This window comes from Pseudovirgaria hyperparasitica (genome assembly GCF_010093815.1).
Source record: "Pseudovirgaria hyperparasitica strain CBS 121739 unplaced genomic scaffold EJ05scaffold_5, whole genome shotgun sequence".
NCBI classification, from domain to species: Eukaryota; Fungi; Ascomycota; class Dothideomycetes; order Acrospermales; family Acrospermaceae; genus Pseudovirgaria; species Pseudovirgaria hyperparasitica.
In genome coordinates this window covers 1,205,183-1,225,076 of record NW_022985553.1, presented here as the reverse complement: position 1 = coordinate 1,225,076, position 19,894 = coordinate 1,205,183, and the positions used below count along the sequence as shown (strand labels likewise).

Below are 19,894 nucleotides of genomic sequence, written 5' to 3'. Positions count from 1 at the left end.
TTCGTGGGGAGTGGGGTCATGAATCAGCCAATCGGCGGGACGGTCGGAGTTGCTTTTGTTGTAGCCGCTGGCGTCGTCCCAAACACGGCACACTGCATATTACCATGGATGTGTAATCTTTCCAATGACCAACATCAATGTCCTGCTCAACAATGGCATTATGGACTGCGCACGTAAACGGCCGGCTGCCTGACTGACCCCACCCGGTTAATTGGGAGTTGAGGGCTTGCGGCTTGGGCTGTCGGCGTCTGTCATGACCTCTCTCTCTCTATGCTAGAACGTAGGATAACGACCAGTCTCTCAGCATCTGTTCAGAAATGTAAGGCGGTCATGGAACATGGTTGACGAAGTATGATACTTTTTCGCTACCGTGGGTTCTCGTGCTCCGACTGACGACGTGGTCAACAGGATACAGATCGTGTAGTTCCTCCTACATACGACAGGTGCCGTTCCAGTGGAACCTCATCGCGACTCTCCAGTAAGAATGGTTTCTCGCTCCAGCGTTCCTTCAGCATATTATCCAGAACAAAGTCCGAGGACACACTTGTAAGCGACGATGTTGGTCCCTACGGACTAACCCTTCTCCACGAACCCCCGGAGCCCCTCATCGATTTCATATTCGTCCACGGTTTGCGCGGTGGCTCTGTGAAGACATGGAGAAAGGAAAGCGATGACCAATACTTCTGGCCGCAGGCCTGGCTTCCGCAGGAGCAGAGGATGCAGCACGCACGGATACACACATTTGGCTACAACAGCGACTGGGGAGAGCGCAGAGAGAGTTTTCTGAATGTGCACGACTTTGGAAGATATCTGCTGGGGGAAATGAGCACCTCGCCTTACTTAAGATCTTCCCCGGACTCTCCGATTGTCTTGATAGGCCATAGTATGGGAGGATTAGGTAAGCACTGTCTTAGATCCTTTTACTAGTTGCCTTCGTTTTGAAATACTTAAGACTGATGATATATGATCGTTTTGTAGTGATAAAAAAGGCTTATATTCTCGCGCGAAGAGATAAAGAGACAAAGGAATTGGCGGCGCGCATACAATGCCTCATTTTCCTCGCAACTCCGCACCGGGGCGCTAGTCTGGCCTCCCTTCTCAATAATATGCTTCGGGCTACTGGCGTGTTTAGTGTTAAGCCCTTTCTTGCCGATTTGGAGAAGAATTCGCCAGGATTAGACATGATAAATGATGACTTCAGACATTATGCGGACGAAGTCCGCCTATGGTCGTTCTATGAGACCGTGAAACTGAACCTCGGAATCCAGTCAGCTCTCGTCGTGGAAAGAGACTCCGCAACAATTGGATTGAAACATGAACGTGTGCAGCTTCTCAATGCCGATCATCGATCCGTGTGCAAATACGATAGCACGCATGACCCAAACTATGTGGCAGTAAAGAACGCTCTTATTGCAATTGCCGAAGATATCCTTGGAGCCACAATTACTAAACGGTTTGACGACCAAAAGCAGCAGCTGTCTGATCTTCAGACGTACCTTGCAGTCCGCGACAAACCGATTGACGAGCTGAATACCGAACAAGACATACAGGCCCCTGGCTCATGCTCTTGGATTCAGGAGCGACAAAGTTTCCAGACTTGGATAGAGACTCCGCAGGGCGAATTATACTGGGTCCATGCGCAGCCAGCTACTGGCAAGACAATCCTAACTGGACATGTCATTACAGAGCTACTGAATGCAGGTCATGACTGCTGCTATTACTTCTTTAAGACGGGACAAAAAGGGAAGAATACAATCAGTGCAATGCTTCGCTCATTTGCTTTCCAGATGGGACTAATGCATCCAATTGTGCGCTTGGAATTGGCAAAATCACAAGAACGCAACCCATTTTTCGACAGAGATGATGAGAGAGCCATCTGGAGAAAGTTCTTTGCCGGAGGTATATTAAAGTTACCGCTGGGACGGCCGCAATACTGGATCATTGATGGCCTGGACGAATGCATCGATCCAACAAGAATCTTTCCTCTTATCTCCCGTATCGAAAGTTCCTACCCAGTCCAATTTTTCATCACGAGTCGGCCCTGGCTAGAATTCGACCGACAATTCGCTCGCCTGGGAAAAAGAGTTATCATTGATCCTATATCCATTGAAAACACTATTGGAGATATCAAACTGTTCATCGAAGACAACATGAACAGCCTTCCGGTTAATGGGGAGGCAGATAGAGAGCGACTCGTGCAAAATCTGATAGATAAATCTGGCGGATGCTTCTTGTGGGCTCACCTTATCTTAAAAGAGCTCCAATCTGTGTACAGCGAAGAGTACATCGAAAGAACTATCGACGAACTCCCAACCGAAATGAGCTCGATGTATGAGAGGATTCTGCAGGAAATGTCTTGCAATGTTAGAGAGAAACGTTTGGCTAAATCACTTCTCGTCTGGACGATGTGCGCGGTCCGATCGCTGCGAATTGACGAACTTGCCAGCGCCATCAAGACTGATGCAGATATCAATGTACGAAACATAGAAAAATCGATCCAAGGTCTTTGTGGGCAGCTTTTGCGCACTGATAAGGCTGGTTGCGTTCAGCCGATGCATATGACTATAAAAGCATTCTTGACTGATCGTTCACTACAATCGGAGTTTGCTGTCTCGAAAGAGGCCGGGAACAATCAATTAGCTCTGGCATGCCTCCGATATCTTTCCGGTGAAGAGATGAAACCTCCCCGTCATAGAACAATCATTAACGTCTCTCGGCCAACAAAGAGCGCCATTGCGGACTATGCATGTGTAGCATTTTCCGACCACCTTGCATCAGCATCCTCGATGGACCATGACTTGTTTCTGGTCCTCGAAAGATTTCTTCGCACGAATATCCTTACTTGGATCGAATATATCGCTGGCATCAAGAAAAATCTCTACTATCTCATCAGGACTGCAAAGAACTTGCAAAAGTATCTTCACCGACGTGCAAAACATACACCCCCCTTTGGTGATGCTTTCCAATGTGCTTCTCAGTGGTCGACCGACCTGGTTCGACTGGTCGCAAAATTCGGAGCAAATCTGCTAAATGTCCCAAGCTCCATATATTACCTCATCACACCCTTTTGCCCACGCACTTCATCGATATATCGTTACTTTTCCGACACTTGCAGCGGCCTCACTGTTCATGGCCTCGAAAATGATTCATGGGAGGATTCGATTTGCTACATCGACTTTCGAGAACATCGCGCAATGTCGGTAGCAGCCGGCGACAACACGTTCGCCATTGGCACAAAATCTGGTCGCATATTCTTATATTGGCAAGTCACCTGCCAAGAGAGGCTGATTCTGAACCATGGGGAAGCCGCTCGATGTCTTCGATTCGACAATAACAACCGTATAGCTTGCGCGGGACCTCACGAAATCCAATTGTGGGACATAAATAGTCGCGAGCTACTTTGGACATACGTGATGAAGGACACTCCAGTATTGCTGCAATTTTCCGGATCGGATGAAGTTCTCATAGCAGCGACAAGACAGAGCCATGCAGTAAAGATTGACTGTAAAGATGGTTGCGTTGTGTCTGATCAGGCCTACCCGAATAGACAAGCACCGCTCGACATCGCTATATCACCCGATCAAAGCATAATTGCCTTTGCTTACCGAGGGAAACCCGTGCTTTTGTGGAGTCTAGATAACGATCGCCTCTTGGGAGCTTGTGGTGGGACTGCTGGTGCCGAAGCGCAAGCTATGATATCTGACACTTCTCCCGAGAAGGTGATCTTCAATTCGAATCCCGCAGTAGAACTGATGGTGGTAACGTTTCAAAATGGTAGTATGGTGTTGTATGAGACTTGGAATCAAAGAGCTGTCAAAGCGGCTCAACAAGACTGTCACTACCTGGCATGCTCCCCCGACGGACGAACCCTTGCTACTGGCTCAAGCTGGGGGTACATCGGTCTTTGGGATTTCGAAACATTATCCTTGTTATATCAAATTAACACTCGTGAAACTCTCGGGAAAGCCTTGTCTTTCACTGGAGATGGCACACGTATCATCGAACTGAAAGACCGGAAAGCCAAGATATGGGAACCGGCTGCCCTGGTTCGCAAGGTCGTTGAAGAGGAGTCCAATATCAGTGAATCTGTCAGCATGCCACCACTTCTCGTTGGGACCGGGAACGACATTGTGCCAATAACATCTACTCGAGTACACTCTATTGAGGAAGTGATATTGGTTGGAAAAGATGATGGTTCGATGAGTCTGTACTCGTCTGTGAACGGTCAAAAGATGACAGACCTGTATAGCCACAAGCAGGACATCTTTGTTCGGTATGTTGCTGTTGGTCCTGGAAGAATGGTTGCTTCAGTCGATGCTAGCAACCGGGTGCTCGTGTATGATATCGAAATGAGCACCAATGAGAGCAGCGTCTCGACCCAACGACTCCTGCTTGACTCAAAGTTCGATGATAGTGTTCAACAAATTGTTTTCAATGAGACAGAAGATAAGTTGCTGGTCTCCACGACTTGTCGCGACTATCTTTTCGTTCGGATAACGAAAGAGCACACTTTCAAGCACGTCACTGTGATAGAGGCATCGGCTCGCACACTATGGAGATGGCTCTCCTCTATCCGTGTTCCGGGTACTATAGTACTTGTGACTGATTGCATCATTCGGCGCTATGCGTGGGACACCCTAGAGGTGGTTCATACAGGTCAATCTGATACCAGAATAGACGTTGGAGCGACAGCCTTGACGGGAGCAGATCTAGCTTTCAAGAATCTTGTGACGGACCACCGAGGATCATTCCTGATTGCAGAGTTTGCTCACAAGCTGGGGAGCAAAGCAACCGAAAGATTGGTGGTATGGCGTACATCCTCCATGGTGACGCAAGTTCCATCGCCAGGGAGCGGTGGCGCAGACGCCACGTTGATACTGACATCGAAGGACATCAACCACTTTCTGGGATGTTTCGAACAGCGTATAGTGTTCCTGGATCATAATCTCTGGGTCTGTTCGATCGACCTATCGCAGCTACATGGCACACAGTCTAGTCTTGATGGTCTCATCAAAAAGCATTTCTTTATTCCGCGTGAGTTCGTCGGTGGCAATGAAGGTAACATGGGGTCTGTAACTCGCCGAGGTAGTATTGTCTTTCCAAAAGAAGGAGAAATTGCAGTCGTGTCTAATGGACTACAATGGACACCTTAGTATTACAGCTCGGTATATATAGAGCTACGTAATTACCTCTACATCCTCGTAGAACGAGACGGTATGTATACCACGAATAGCACGCTGTATTAGGTCAAGGAAGTGCGCATACGTAACGGTAAGAGATAGACTATACACGCCTGATATCTATTAAGTGGCTTGATACTATGGATAGAAAGCAGGTACATAATATCCATCGCCTGTTTCGCATAGCTCTCCTGGCTATCACGTGCTTGACAAGGATTGAGGCTACAGTGCCATATCCAATCCAAGTAGAATCTATTACATTACTTTCGGTCCAGACGAGAGCACATGCAGACGGTCAGCTAGTGGTATTGTTGTGTTATGATTTTGCACAATAGCGATTATCGACGAAAGTGAGAATACACCATCGGACGAAGTCCATCACTATATATCATTGAGCCACTGCACAGACGAGACCGAAAAGAAATCTCACGCCAGCAACTACTCGACCATCTCATCTATTTGCACAATACGCCCGGACAACATTCCCCAACATCCTCCTCGTACGCCTCTTGTCAAAAACCTGCGCATGATCTAAGCCCTCAAACCACAATACACGTAGCCCCGCATCTTCCACCCCATTTTTGCCTCCCTCAAGATATTTCCTCACAGCCGCCGTATCCACAATCAGATCGCGCTCCCCAATTGCGACACTGACGAGATGCTGCTGAATATCCTCTTTCCACAGTATGTTGTCGCTCCAGAAGAAGCGCCGACCGAGCGCGTGTGCCACGCCAGGGTCTTTGGCGCCGAAGTAGTATAGTTGCCATTCGTTGGCGCGGCGCGGCGTTTTGCATGTCTGGTACGGTATGTCAGACATGGGAGACCTGGTGAAGATAGTGGGCACTTACAAAATTGTAGGCGACGTCAGGCAGGTGCAGCAGGAAGGAGACAGGGTCGATGAAGAGGATCGGACCGATGCGGGCTGCGAAGCGAGGGCTGCGCAGGAGATGCGTTGAGATGACGCTGCCGTAACTGGGTGTGGAGTGAGTCACCTTGTACGCAACAAGCTATGGACGAAGACTCACGAGTGCGATACCAGGACAAATTTGTCCCAATTGTGGGCGTTCAGGATGGATTCGATTTCATCGCACATGTGCTCTTTCGATAATGCCTCACCGGTGATGCGAAAGCTGACGGACATGATCTCGACTGCGATGATGCCGATTTGGCCATCAGAAGAATCTGTAGTGTCATCGGAAGTGAGTTCGGCTAAGAAGTTCTTATAAGGGTAGAGGCCGATGCCGATTCCGTGTATGAATAGGATAGGGAGTCGAGTCTTAGACGTATGAGGACGATGCCAGTAGGTCAAGTGTGGAGCAGGAGAGTGATGGGAGCTCAGTAGATGGAGAGGGCGGGGTGGAAAGACGGTGTAGAATTGAGATAGAGGATTGCGGTGGAAGTAGAATCCTTGAAACCGTAGGTAAATCGATGCTAGGGTGTCGACGACGAAGACGCACTAGAAAAAGAGGTAGATTAGCAACGAAGGTCAACGACTGAGCATGCCGCTCATGTCTATAGTATTTCAGCGCGTACCATGTACCAAGTCAGACTCCGGTGTAGCATGTCGACTTTGTCTACTGTCAACCTGATGCACCTCGCTTTTCCTGTGCCCTTCTCCAGCTTTCTCCCCAACAGCTCTTCCAAGTGGCCGACATATTCGCTTAGTTCTTCCTCATATTCCGCACATGGTTCCGCAGCATTGAAGAATGCCCAGTTGAGGAACTCTTTCACGTTGTTGCGTTTGATCTCAGACGAAGGAGCGCCCATGAACCATCTCGACAAATATTCCTCTGGATCGGGGATGTTATCGTGACAGCGCCTGAATAGCTCGCGACGACGCTCACAGTCGACTGGCGGAGGATGAGCAGCTGCTCTCTGGAGGTACAGTCTGTGCGGAAAGTATACGAGGACGAAGAACGCGGTTTCGACGGCAGCGGTGACTTGCAGAGCTTTCGGCACGGCATAGGGTGGAGTGTAGCAGAGAGAGACAACGCAGTAAAGAGCGCTAAGAGGAGCGATCGAATGTAAGAAAAACACGCAGGCTCTGATGAACACGTACGCCGGGAGTGAGGTTCCTATCATCGAGGAAGGGTAGACGTCGTCACCACTCGAACAGTCGTGCGAAATCCAACACTGTTTGCTGCGCACAAAGCGAGTAGAGTGCGCGAGCCTTTAGATTTTCATGATTACGCTGCCGACTGCGCGTCCCAACAATTCGTCGAGATCGCTACATGGGAACAAGAAGCCGAGGGACGCGATGGCGAAGTTTGTATCATATGGTCCCCAACAAAAGAAGGAGGGAGCCAACCAGCCAGGGTTGATGCTGCAGCGCCATTCGCAGGGCTGCTCAATGCTAACCTGATACTGCTGGATTGTAGCAGTAGGGTAATCGGTTCTCCGTTCTTGTTGGCGAGAAGGCAATTCCACAATTGAGTGATATCAAAAGGGAGCATTTGCTTGCAGATATGACGTTGGACGCGCGCGTTTGACTTTCACATGTCGGAGAAAAGGATTGGGAACGGCCCCACTTAAAAGTCTCCGTATCGGGATATTATTAGAATACGGAGCATACTCCGTAGGTCCGTGCCTCGGCCATACGCCCGCCATTCCAAAACATCAAACATGACATTCCAGCGACAAAATAAATCACAATCCCATCACACCGAAAAACCTTCCGCCTCCCGCCTTCATCGCAAACTGTCTCCGCGACTTCATTCTAGTGGACACGTTCACTCCCTTTCGCGCGCGCAACGTCGAGTATGCACTTAGGTAGTACTATAAGAATCATGAATTACCACTCCGTCCCTCTGACCGACAGCCAACTCACATCTTACAATAAGCCAATAGTCACGTCACCCTTGACCCTTGCGTAGATCTCGACCTGCAGGAACACTACATCAACCCAATGGTCACGTCTCCCTTGACGCGGGCGTAGATCTCTACCTCGACTTCCAGATCCAGCTCGATCTTGATCTTCAGGCTACTGTCCTTCTCGCCCACCTTGGCCGGCCGGTCTGCGATACGTGACTGATGCACGGGCACCATGCGTCGGCCACCGCTGCGTCGTGGTGGTGGGATGGCGGGTTCGGCCACGTCGTTCAGGTCTTCGGTTGTTTCGCTCTCCGGCTCCACCGGGGGCGTAGAGCGCTGTAGCTGTTGGTTGTTGATCTTCTTAGGCTTCTTGCGATCTGGAGATTCAGCTGTGTTGGTCCCAGCTGGGTGGTCAGTAACCGGAGCTCTGCAAAGATTATTAGTGACAGGTTCGAGGTGAGATGCAAGGTTGTTATTCACGCTTGGGACATCGCTACACCCGAGTCGTTCCTTTTCAAGTCTGGAGAGTCGTTCGTTATGATAGGAGGGGGTCTATTTGGCCCAAACGCGAGGATGTAATATCGCCAACCATCAGCGAAACGCAGTCATCTTAAGTCCTAAAGAGCACGAGACGCTACTGCCCTTGGCAGAATGACGGAACGCGCACTGTACTTTCATAAGACGCGCAATGGACGCGAACACGGCGAATCACAGTAGAGCGTATCGTTCAAGAGGGCGGATGATGGATAAGCGTCGGTCGTGGGCTGATTTAAATGCTGATGACCAGCATGCAAGCAGGATTACGCCAAAATGTACAAGGATGCATAGAAGCAAAGCAGGTTTGAGGGAGTATTTACGGTTTCCATGCTGACATAGGCGTCTGTCGTGACAGCTACCGGAGATGATTCCGCATACGACCAGGTAGTGGGCATGCAGGCGGACGTCATGTCAAAGGCTGTGTCCCATGCAAACTCACTGCTAAGGCCCAGCTGTGGTCTCCCGGACGGTATCGTTTTCCCTCATACTTGGAATCTACGCAATACATCCTCGCATCACATCGCACTCCGCCCTGTTACGATACTCTAGCTACATACTAACCCGACGTCATCCTCTTCACATCCCATCTCACGGGGCACCAGTCCCCCAAAGCCATGATTCTCGGCATTATAACTGCAATCGCTACCTGGTCCGACATAATTGACACCACAATCTGTCCCACAATGTTAGCGCCATCTCAGCCCAAGGAAAAAAAAAACTTTCACCACCATCAAGTCCTTCTCGGTCGCCGTCAAGGTCGTGCACCGCTGCTAGATCATACTCAGCGGAGAACCAAAGGGGATGAGGATCAGGCGTCACTTTGGTGATATTCACCATCACTAGAAATGAAATGATGAGACCCGTACGTGCATTTGAGTAAACTGCCAGATAAGCTCGCCGCTACTTTCATTCCACATCCATCAAGATGCGTTGGTACACTAACAAAATATCCCTGTTTTCCCTCCCTGGCTGTGCCATTATGACCCCAACAATCTGCCTACTTCGACGGGGTCTCCATCGAGTAAAAGACCCATGTGGGAGTTCTTGTACCTCTGCCCCTTCCTTCGGCATGTCGCCAACTTGCGCAAAAGTTCAACTGGACTTTTATGTATGCTACATTGCTTTGCCATTCTCTCGTCATAAAGTAAGCGGTCCTCGGTGTCTTCAATAAAGCCTTCAGGTGACATCGTTACGCCGTCGCAGGGGCCTCGGAATGCTAGACCCAGGAAACAACAGGTGGCTTCGTACATGGTTTGGGACTCGAAGTATAGCTGGCCTGCGAATAGATTCAGCTGGACCTTGGTTGCTTGGTTGGCAGCGACTGCTTGTGGAGTCTTCTGCTGTGCTGTAAGACTGGGAACGACGCAATACTGGAGGTTCTCCATCCGGTGGAGTAGATCCATTGTTCGGGATGCGCCTGCGGAATCGCGGATTCGGGGTGTGTAGATGTGCAAAGTCAATTTATGGGCCTTTTGGATCTCAGGTAACAGGCTGTTTGCTTCAAAGGCACTGATTAACACGCAGGTTTCTGTCTCTGGCCACCGTAAGAGCCATTGCGGTGACCGAACAAAATAATCTTGCCTATCGGTAGGAACTGCTCGTACTGTGCGGGCAAAGTCTTTCGTCGCCCACAATCCGGTAGGCCATGTAGATAGATCGAAGACTTGCGCCATCTTTGTCACTTGGAGTGTTTTAAATGCCGGGATCAACGATACTGAGCTGGTATTGAGTCTGCCTTCACGGACCATCACGACGATATCCCGGTGGAGACTATGTCGTACTGGATCCGTAGTGGGCGGGACCTCACGTTGTCTTTGCAATTCGCACTCTGGTGAGAGTTCCCGCTCTTGCTCTTCATGAAGGGCCGCATCATCGATTGACGACGTCTCAAAGTCTTTCATCTTACGCTGGATCTTTTGAACTTCGCGTGATCTCTGCGAGAGCACGTCTGGACCATATCTCTGCAGCCAGTCTGGGTGATCAGGCTGACCTACCACACCATACCAGTCCTCCAGAGACTTCGACTCTGGCTCGAGCAACACTTGCGAATTGCCTTCGCCGCTCCAGACCACCTTCCGACGCTGGTGTCGCATGCCTTGAATAGCCCATAGTGGAACACACTTTTTGGTGTAGTGATGCGTGTTCTGAATGCTCCAAAGCAGAACATCCTCAACGTCAAGGGCAGCTCCGCTCACCTTCTTCGCGTGCTGGCGAATCTTACGCTCAATCTCCATTGGAGCACACAGCATGACAGACTGACCGTGTGCAAGCTTCCTCATTCTCATGCAGGCTAGAAAACATATTAGACAAGCTGATGTATAGAGGAGAGGTGTACTCACCTTGTACAAGTCTGTCCTTGGACAACCCAAGTCCAAGCGTGGCCGCTGCGCGGTAGTCGGACGGGAGTTTCAGGTCAGTACCACGTGTGTGCGCTTCATCAAGATAAACGAGACAAGTGTCCATCTGCTTTTGCATAGGAGACTCCTGAAGCAACTGTATCCGCCCATCTCGGGTGAGTACCATGACTTCGTCGTTCTCATCGAAGTACACAACGCCCTCAATCCGGTCAGACGGAATACGCTCTAACCAATTGCGAGCCATCTCATCGTTCCTCCATTCGAGTACGAGAGCACCAACGTCGAGAATGACCCGTATTTCCGGTTGCGCGCCAACGACGAGATCAAGCAAAGATTTAGCATTACCTGCCCCAGGAATGACTTGGTAGGTGTTATGTGGTTGCAGTATGCACTCCAGCACAGTCGCATTGGTGTGCACTTGGTCCGGAATGTCATACTGCTGGACGGAGAGTGGCAACAAGTATCTGGAGTCGTTGGTCCCCGAGAATCCTGTCGTCGGATGCCGCTTCACTTGCGCAATGTCCCATCCCGATGATGATAGCTTGCTCGGGAACTCTTTCATTTCATTCGGGAACACCAAACGCGACATAAAGAAGTCAACGACAGCTTTGGAGTTCCTGATTCTTGGAAACAGTTCCATAGTGCATTGCAACCTGTCCTTGAGATTCACCCCTGAAAGTGCGCGAAATGCATCAGGCATACTGCTGACCTCCGAAGTCCATGATGCATATTGACCAGTTGAATCGTCAGATCTTAGGAGTTCATCAAAGCACTGGAACAATTGATCGTTGGTCAGGCCCTTATAGTAGTAACTCAGACATGTGAGCAGAATCGTTGCATCTGGATGGCTGAATTCAGCTCGAGATGCAGGAAGATCCTTTGCTCTGTACGGTACTGCGAGCAGACTTCTCGAGAAGTCATGCCCGTAGTTTACGCGCCATCGTTTTTGTTGGAACACAAAGAGCAGGACACCGTGTCCGAAGAGCCCTTTTAGTAAAAGCAGTATGGAACGCGTCTCAGGGGAGCTGAAGATTCTCTCCAATGCGATACTCTTACTGGGCCCGGGAGCTTTTGGATCCAATATGTAGTGGATCAGTGACTGTCTCTCGCTGCTATTGAGGCTTAAGAGTGGAAGACCCTGCACTCCTCCTTCGGTGATCAAGTCGTAGACCACGCGCTTCATGAGATCTTCACCGTCGTTTTGCTCTAGAATTTGAAGGCGAGGGAAACCCTCTGGTCTTGTGTCCTGGACAGATAAGCCTTCGGGCTGCTTCCCGGCCCTCGCATCATCCCTCAGGCGATGTCTCAGTCTACGAAGAACGCTGGCAATGACTTCCCAGCGTTGTGGACTGAAGTCAATAGCAGTCTGCTGGCCCATGGTGTAGATCAACTCAAATTTGACGTTGAGAATCTCATCACTCTCATCAAGAATGTCACGCGTATTTTCATCGATCCACCGCTGTGTCTTGACTAAAGTGGACGCGAGCGGTGTAATAATGGTGCTGTTGGACTTCTCAATGCCCATAAGATCGAACGATAAGATGTGCTCCGGCTGGCAAAGCACAATGCATCGCTCTCGCAGGAGCCTTTCATACATTTCGTGGATCACGAGTGCTTCATCAGATGACATTGGCGTTGAACGAGAGAAGGGAACTCCGACAACCCGGTGACCCATCAACCCGCCTAGCTTTTCTCGCAGAAGATGAAACATTTGGGCAAAGAGCGATGGCAGAACAATCATCCGGGGTAGATATTGCCCTTTGGCGAGTGTCGCAGCGACTATGGGCGCAATCACTGATGACTTGCCCTCTCCCATGTTCAATTGCATAACACAATTACTCTTGCAGCTGGGCTTGAGCATCTCCTTGGCTACTTGAGCCTGCTCAGGCCGTATGAGGAGATTATTCTCAATTTCAAACAATAGCCATTCCGGGTACTGAGCTGGGTCCCACCCATCGTGACCAACGTTCTTGAACTCTTTGAGAAACTCCGCTGTGCCTAGTGGAAGGGCGCTGAGGCGTCTATAGTACTGCCATCTTGTGATCAATATTCCATACTGGAGGATGGCGTTCGTCCAACCAGGACTCAGCGTATCTTGTTGAGTGAGGTGTTTCAGCAAGGCAGTGGGCTGCATACGCGGCCAGGTAGTGACCAAGGCGGCAATGGAATCTGACCATGAATCTCTACGGATAGTTGCCTTTCTTACCGCCTCTAATGCCGTGTCGACCTTGCTTTCCATATCAATACAGGCGTCTCCCAGGGCTTCGCGTAGTAGATCTTCCTTGGCACGATCCAGGTGACTTCCCGGTGGGATTGTTCGTAGGTGGTCTAAGCTACGAAGCATATCCCTCATATAATTCGTCTCATAAGTACCAATGCAATCCAGTCGACCCCGCTCGATAAGTCTTCTAACCCGCTGGCAGTCTCGCATAGAAGCACTGGGCCTCAAAAACAACGACATATCGATCCCTCCCGTGGCCTCTATGCTAGGTGGCTCTCCCGAGAACAAATGTTTCCAGTCTAAGTGCGTAGTCTGCTTCCGAGATATCTGGGGTAGGCGAGAGAAGTTGTAAGGTGCAGTATGTCTAGGTGAAGTCCGATGGCGGTTGAGAATTGACTGAGCCTGGGATATAAAGGTCTTGAATTTCCTGTTCCGGAACCAGCTGGCGAATCTAGTATTTGCACTTTCAGAAATTTGGTCTAGGTTAAAATGTGTTGCAAAAATGCTTCGATTCGCGATGTTGATTGTATCGGTAGGCCATAGTAAAAGTAGCTGATCCACGAGTTGATTTGCCTTGCTCTCTTTAGCCTCAGTGTGTAGGCCACGTCTTCGATCATTACTTTGCCACTTTTTCTCGAATCTGAGAGCCGGCAACAAGGCTTCCGGGCATTGGCTGAAGTCCTTCGCGGCACTGTTGATCAAATATTTTAGAGCGGTTTGTGTAGGCTCATATCCCTCTCCCAAGTTGTACGTACTGTAATGCGGCATTACCAGGGCTCGAAGTTCTGGTAGCGTTGCAAAACCCAGAAGAGCTTCGCATAGAGGGTTCATGTTCATATCGGAATATACGAGGGTACTAAGACTGATAGCCATGCGATATTTATGCTGCTCCTCTCGAGCATGTGAAAGGAGATGAAGAAGCTCGCAAAACGAATTCAACATTATATCCGGTGTTCCTTTCCAGGTGTGGTTATATCTCAGAGAATCGTGGTGAGAAGATGCGTTCTGCCCTCTGAGTGTACCCTCCCAGTCCTCAATGATGCTTAGAAGGGTACTCGGAGGACTCAACCGGTTAGGCCACGCATTCACCAAGGATGTCAGCCCACAGACACTTGCCTCTTTGGTTTTTGTGCTCTCTTGGTACGCCTTGTCATGAACAGTACTATGCTTCTCACCTCCATAGTCGATTCCTCTAAAGATGGAGTTGCGGATCTCTGCCCTAGCTAAGAGAGCTGGCTCACCGAATCTACCTTCGTCTGGCAAACCTTCGGTGGTGTAGAACATTTTCTGTGCCCGTGCACACTTGAATATGTCAGAAACTAAACTGTAAAAAGATTCATGTTGCGACAGAGGTGGCAGAACCGTATGCCACTTTACCTCTTGCATTACTGCCATGTGCTGAGGATAGTAGACCCGATGCGGAGTGAGCTGTCCAATCCGCACCAAGATCTGAATTTCTTCTGAACTCAAGGTGCGGAACGATAACGTGCTTGCATCTTTGAGATTGGCAATCGCCTGTTCAGTACCTGTTCTACCAGTGAAGCAGTCCGGTAGGCAATGACTTGAGGTAGCATGAAGCAGAGTTCGAAATAAACAGCTTTTCATGCTATCATTATCTTTCAGACGACGCAGCGTGATGTCTAGTTCGTAATAAAAATACTCAATGTCGCTTTCACTACTAGTCTCCACCTGGACCTCGGTATGGTTCTCTCGTGATACTAGCTTGACTTCCCCGAATGGGACGATAATGCAGCGATGTGAGTCTTTGTTCGAGCGGAGAATCAACTTATTGCGAACACCTGTGAATGTACCGCAAGACTGATTTTTGTCTACTTCCATATTTCGACGTTGTCTGCATTCGAGTACCCCGCTTCCGTTGATAAAGAAGTCGAGGCGTAGGCGTATAAGATGGACGTCCACAGATTGGGAGGCTGGATGATAGGAAATGTGGATGTGTTCCCTACGTTCAATCGGGCTCAGCACCTGGTAAATGCGGTGAGCAGTGATTGTATGCATGTCGATGTGTAAAAGCTTTTCCGCAGTAATTGTAGGCATGTCGAGGTGTAAAAGTTTTTCCAATGACAGAATGTTGGTTGCGTCCCCTAAACTTTGTATCCTCCAGTTTGACTTGCATGTGACCCAAGGGTTGGTAATAGGGCGAAATTCCAATTCTTTTGTCGAAAGGTTCAGCCAATGGGAGTATCCACTGATAAAAGCGGGAGGGAAATCGTCAAACAACAGGTCCGTGGGTAGAATACGAAAGGTTTCACTCTCCTTTCTTGCACAAATTACAAGGTTTGGACCATCAAGTAAGAAATGTACCTTGCGGAACAAATCAGTATGTCGGCGCGAGCTGCGTACTTACAGGAGATCTTACCTGATATCCGAATACAGACGTTCGACTTTCATACCGCATCCCCCGCATAGTTGACGGTATCACAGTGATATACATCTATGATAATATCAGTCTCCATCTCCTATGGACATGCATGTTCTTACCTTAGAGAATAGCCTTAGGTAGGATGCATTTCGCTCGTAAGTAGTAGGAAGCCGCGTAAGAGGTGACCCATTCACAAGTAGACTCCCTGTCAGTAGATTGAAGTACACTGGTACCGTGCCAGAGTCTGTTGTCTCGGCCGTTTTTGTCATCAACCATTCACGCTGCCCGCGTACAGCTATCTGCCAGGGACTACCAGGGCTGTAGGACTCCCATAAACTAGTGATACTCCGATTCAGTCCATTGCCGTTTCGAAGGATGACCCTGCACAGAACTTCCTCCACAATCTGTGCTACCCTAGAAAATCTAAGAAGAGAGCTTCTCATGTGTCGAGGAAGTTTACCAATTGATGTTGGACGTAGTTCATCGATTGTAATCATGCATTCGGTCAGTTTTGCGACAAGATCCTCAGAAGTAAGTAACAATTCGATGTCCGGAAGATCCAATGCAAAAGTACTGTAACAGCAAAGTGCAATTTCGATGCTGACGTCCATCCATTGCTTCCGTTCGTTTTCCTCAAAGCAGGTCGAGAGCTTCTCTTTCAGCTTCCGAGTCCATGCGAAAGTCACATTACGCGCTTCACAAAGAATGTCAAGGCACTTCTGTCGGACATCTTTATGCGACGCTAGGCTTAGGATCCGGCTTGTAAGGGTGACAAGGATTTGAATGGACATGATACCTTGCCAATTCTCTTTTGTGTTGGACAAAAGCTCCTCGAGAGCATCAAGCAGGTCAAGACAAAAAGGGGGAGCGCTTAGCGTTCCATGGGAGGCCCGCATGGTTGGATCATCCTCAGCGCAACATGGACCAGCCTGCCATGCGCATTGGGCAAGGATAACACTCACTGCTTCTGTATTAAAGTTCAAGGTGCCGTCGATCAGCGCCCGCGCAATGTTATGCCACTGTAGATAGGGACCAGAGCGGAGGTGTCCAAACGAGAGGTATTCATGAACAGACAATTCGAGCGGACACTCTGACTGCTTCGCAATCACCTCATTGGGTTGATGCGTCGTGTTGTCAACCCAGGACTGTAAGCCTTCATAGTTCTTGTCCATTATTGGTTGCGAACATGCTTTGCGAACATCCGCGTACCCGATAAACTTATGTGCAGCTTTCTCGTTTCTAGAATCATGAATATCGTATTGCATCGCGTGCTCGACGCATATCGACTGTTCTGTAGCACTTGAAATATCTGCGTCTCGGTAATGCGATACATGAATCGGTTTCGTGGCAGACCTGATGACAATGCGGTTCTGGTCCGAGATGAAATGAGCCCGCAATGCGTCGTAATTTTCCAGTCCATACTTTCCAGTGGCTGGAACATCGCGTGGCAAGTTCTGGGGACTTGTGAGGACGTCAACCATAACAAAGTAGGTCATGTCCCTCCATACACTGATCGCTTTAGGACAATCTAGCTCGAAGACAGCTGTTTTGGCTTCCGCTAATTTGGATGGCAAAGGCCACTCATGTCGTCTAATCTTTAATCCTGCGGCTTCTTTCTCCCACCGGCATTTTTGGCAATGAGGGCAAGCATTCTCCTCCCAGCTTATGGTCTCCTCATTGTACCAGTCCCATCCCGACTTCTGAATTCGTTCATGGGAAGCCTGGTTAGCTTTCCTTGACAAGTCGTTGTAGCGGTGACGTTCTGCTCGGAAAAGTTCTAACCTGCTTGCTCGGACAGTATTGGCTTCTCTTTCGATGGTTCTGTGTAGCTCTTGGTGCTTCTCAGACCCGTCAAAATACCGAACAGGCAAAGAATTACTATCGCCAAAGGCATTAAATATAGAAGGATACTGGGCACGGCAGCTCTGACGTCTCGAAGTCAGATAGCTTTCAACAGCAGCAAGTCTTGCCATTTGAGACTTCGAAGGCAGGAGAAGAGGATCAAACAGATCTGGCGCGAAACCTATTGGATGATCAAGCAGCATCGGTTCGTGTCTAGTGACAATTCTATCCAGACACACCCAAAGCTCCATAACGACAAGAAACATTCGCGAGAGCCCTTCCTGGTCATCGACATAGCAGGCTCGACCGGCTGTTGAATATGCAGTCATCAGTGTGGCAAGATCGGAGCAGACGTCTGATTTGCTCAAGTTGCAGTCTGTCCAGTCGACCAGGCAATCCTGGATCCACATTTCAATATCGCACAGTAGGATGCGCTGTGCTTGACCAGTTGACTGTGCCAATGCATTTATATTAGGCAAGGAGTTTGGGATCTTAGAGATGCGGGCGGAAAATCCGATATCAGCTTCCCTTGTGTTATAGCTCTGGGGTGGACGGTGTAACACCGCGTCGAGAGACGATCTCAGAGTCTTGATCTTGAGATATGTATCATCCTGGAACGACAACCGTGATACATCCCAGGCACTCTGCGTCTTGAAAGGATCGGCACATGATTCCAACTGATGCCATCTACATTTCAAAGCCTTATAGCTGGCTTCAATGGTATTCTCAATATGCGAACCCCATGTAGATTTACCTGCCAGTGAAGTGAAGGACTCAGTTTCGTTCATCTCGGATAACTTATGCAACCGTCGAACAATCTTTCTATGCATTGTATAAAGAATATCGCTACACATGTTGCCACGTGTCGCTTGCATGAGCAGCCGGGTCATGAAATGGATCATGAATGCCTTGTACACTGCGCAGCCACGATCTGGACCAATCTGTCGCATGAGGGTAGTCTGAATAGCGACCTAGATAGCATGGATTAGTTCAGCTTCTTTGACTGCATCAGTGCTTAGAGTGATAACTTACACGTAGCACGGTCCACAATGGTGACCTCCGCCAGCAGCAATAAGTGTCTGACCAGAGGACTTCGTCTTGGGCCCGCTTTTCAATGCGTGGAATCTCTACTGGAGTGCCTATGCCACGAAGTATTCCGAATGCGAGCTCAGTAAAGTATCGGGGATCAATTACGTCTCGTATTTCTGGTAGATTACGTTGAGCCTTCCGGGAAATCTTGTAGGCGTCTTCAGGTGTCGTTTTAGCCAAATCAACAAGCATATCAGAGAACGGCAGCCGAAATGCTGGATCGCTCATGATGCTAGAAGAGATCATGATGGCTTCTTGCGGGAAGATTCTGTTCAGGCGGCCCTTAGTTCCTGTAACACTCGCGTTTGGACACGAAACCTCAAAGGCCTCAAAGATGTACTTTGATTCGTGACAACGTATCAGGAGCGCTGCATTCTGAGCCTTCACATTGAATGCTAACACATCTGTTCCGGTCATAAGCTGAATAATCGAGTGTGAGGGACAACATCAGCGGGATTTACATACCGTTTACCATCATACTATTCATCTGCTTCTCGACCAGATTTTCCAGAGGTGTTCCATTTGGTGCCGCAGATATCATCCGGTCGATCATGCTGGTGGTTATTTTTAAGGTAGCCGATACCTCAAGGTCATTGAGACACACCGAAAAGTCCTTTAGGGCTTCTAGGACAGCAGTGATAAGTTTGAGGTCATTGTCTACGGAGAGATCATCCTCTTGTGGAAGCTTCGGAGGCAAGAAAACATGATTGATGATGTGTTGGAGACTCTCGGTTGAGAGCCTACCAGGGACGAAACGGCTTTCCATCGTGTCAAGATTTCGAATAAGGACAAGTCAATGGAAGATTGAATCTTGATACAGTTTGACTAAAGATTTTCGGAAAGGGTAGTGAGAAAACTCTGATGAGTTCTAAAAGGTGAGCCTGAAGAATATATTTGCGTGCTACGCCACGAACAGGGGCGCAGTGAATAAATAACGCACAGATTCTAGGTGAAAAGATATAAACCACTAAAAAATGAGCAGGTCTTTGCATTCGACCGGTTATAAGGAGATCCCGAGCCAGTGAATCACTTGATGTTCTACAAGCAATTGAGCAGGTACTATATTTGATCTTCAACAAGTGAATTGCACGGAATCTCCAGGTGAGTTGTGGGTACCGACGTCGCTTCAGAGACTCAAACGATACGAGCTGAAGCTTTAAAGTGTTGTGGTGTAACCCGAATTCAAATCATAAGATCCTAAACCGCCCAACAAAAGGATACAAGAATTCGAGAAGCAGTTAGGAAAAAGCACCGACACGTTTTGATGCGTAACACGACTCTTCGTCCAAGCTTACTTCCGGGCACAGATCGATGTGCGACTTGCATGGTAATTGGGAAAAAGAAAACATCGACATCTTGATTTGATTGCTGGGATAATCCTCGCATGGAAGCGAGTGTACAGGACTGTATGATTGGAAATACCATCGGAAGCTTCATATTTCGGGTCTGAGGTACCTACGACTGCCAATAGGCTTGT

The 19,894-nt window shown here is 48.9% G+C and overlaps 3 protein-coding genes across 3 annotated transcripts; 1 reads left to right on the top strand and 2 right to left on the bottom strand.

Annotated features, from left to right (window-relative positions):
- Positions 1-337: 337 nt before the first annotated feature.
- On the top strand, positions 338-5,573 carry EJ05DRAFT_526567 (uncharacterized protein; the record flags this gene model as incomplete). The annotated part of the gene is made up of 3 exons (XM_033748878.1): positions 338-349; positions 409-898; positions 979-5,573. The coding sequence occupies 3 exons, from the start codon at positions 338-340 to the stop codon at positions 5,151-5,153; spliced, it is 4,677 nt and encodes a 1,558-aa protein (XP_033602314.1). The 3' UTR covers positions 5,154-5,573.
- EJ05DRAFT_312137 (uncharacterized protein) lies at positions 5,549-7,664 on the bottom strand. Its single transcript, XM_033740697.1, has 4 exons — positions 6,714-7,664; positions 6,206-6,636; positions 6,029-6,152; positions 5,549-5,976 (listed from the first exon to the last, which is right to left on the bottom strand). Exons 1-4 carry the CDS (start codon positions 7,260-7,262, stop codon positions 5,632-5,634), a joined length of 1,449 nt encoding a protein of 482 aa, XP_033602313.1. The 5' UTR covers positions 7,263-7,664; the 3' UTR covers positions 5,549-5,631.
- A 1,805-nt stretch (positions 7,665-9,469) lies between these two features.
- Positions 9,470-19,183, bottom strand: EJ05DRAFT_463267 (uncharacterized protein; the record flags this gene model as incomplete). The annotated part of the gene is made up of 7 exons (XM_033742711.1): positions 9,470-10,818; positions 10,868-13,860; positions 14,038-15,428; positions 15,484-15,558; positions 15,606-18,299; positions 18,361-18,821; positions 18,883-19,183. The coding sequence occupies 7 exons, from the start codon at positions 19,181-19,183 to the stop codon at positions 9,506-9,508; spliced, it is 9,228 nt and encodes a 3,075-aa protein (XP_033602312.1). The 3' UTR covers positions 9,470-9,505.
- Between the last annotated feature and the right edge of the window lie 711 nt (positions 19,184-19,894).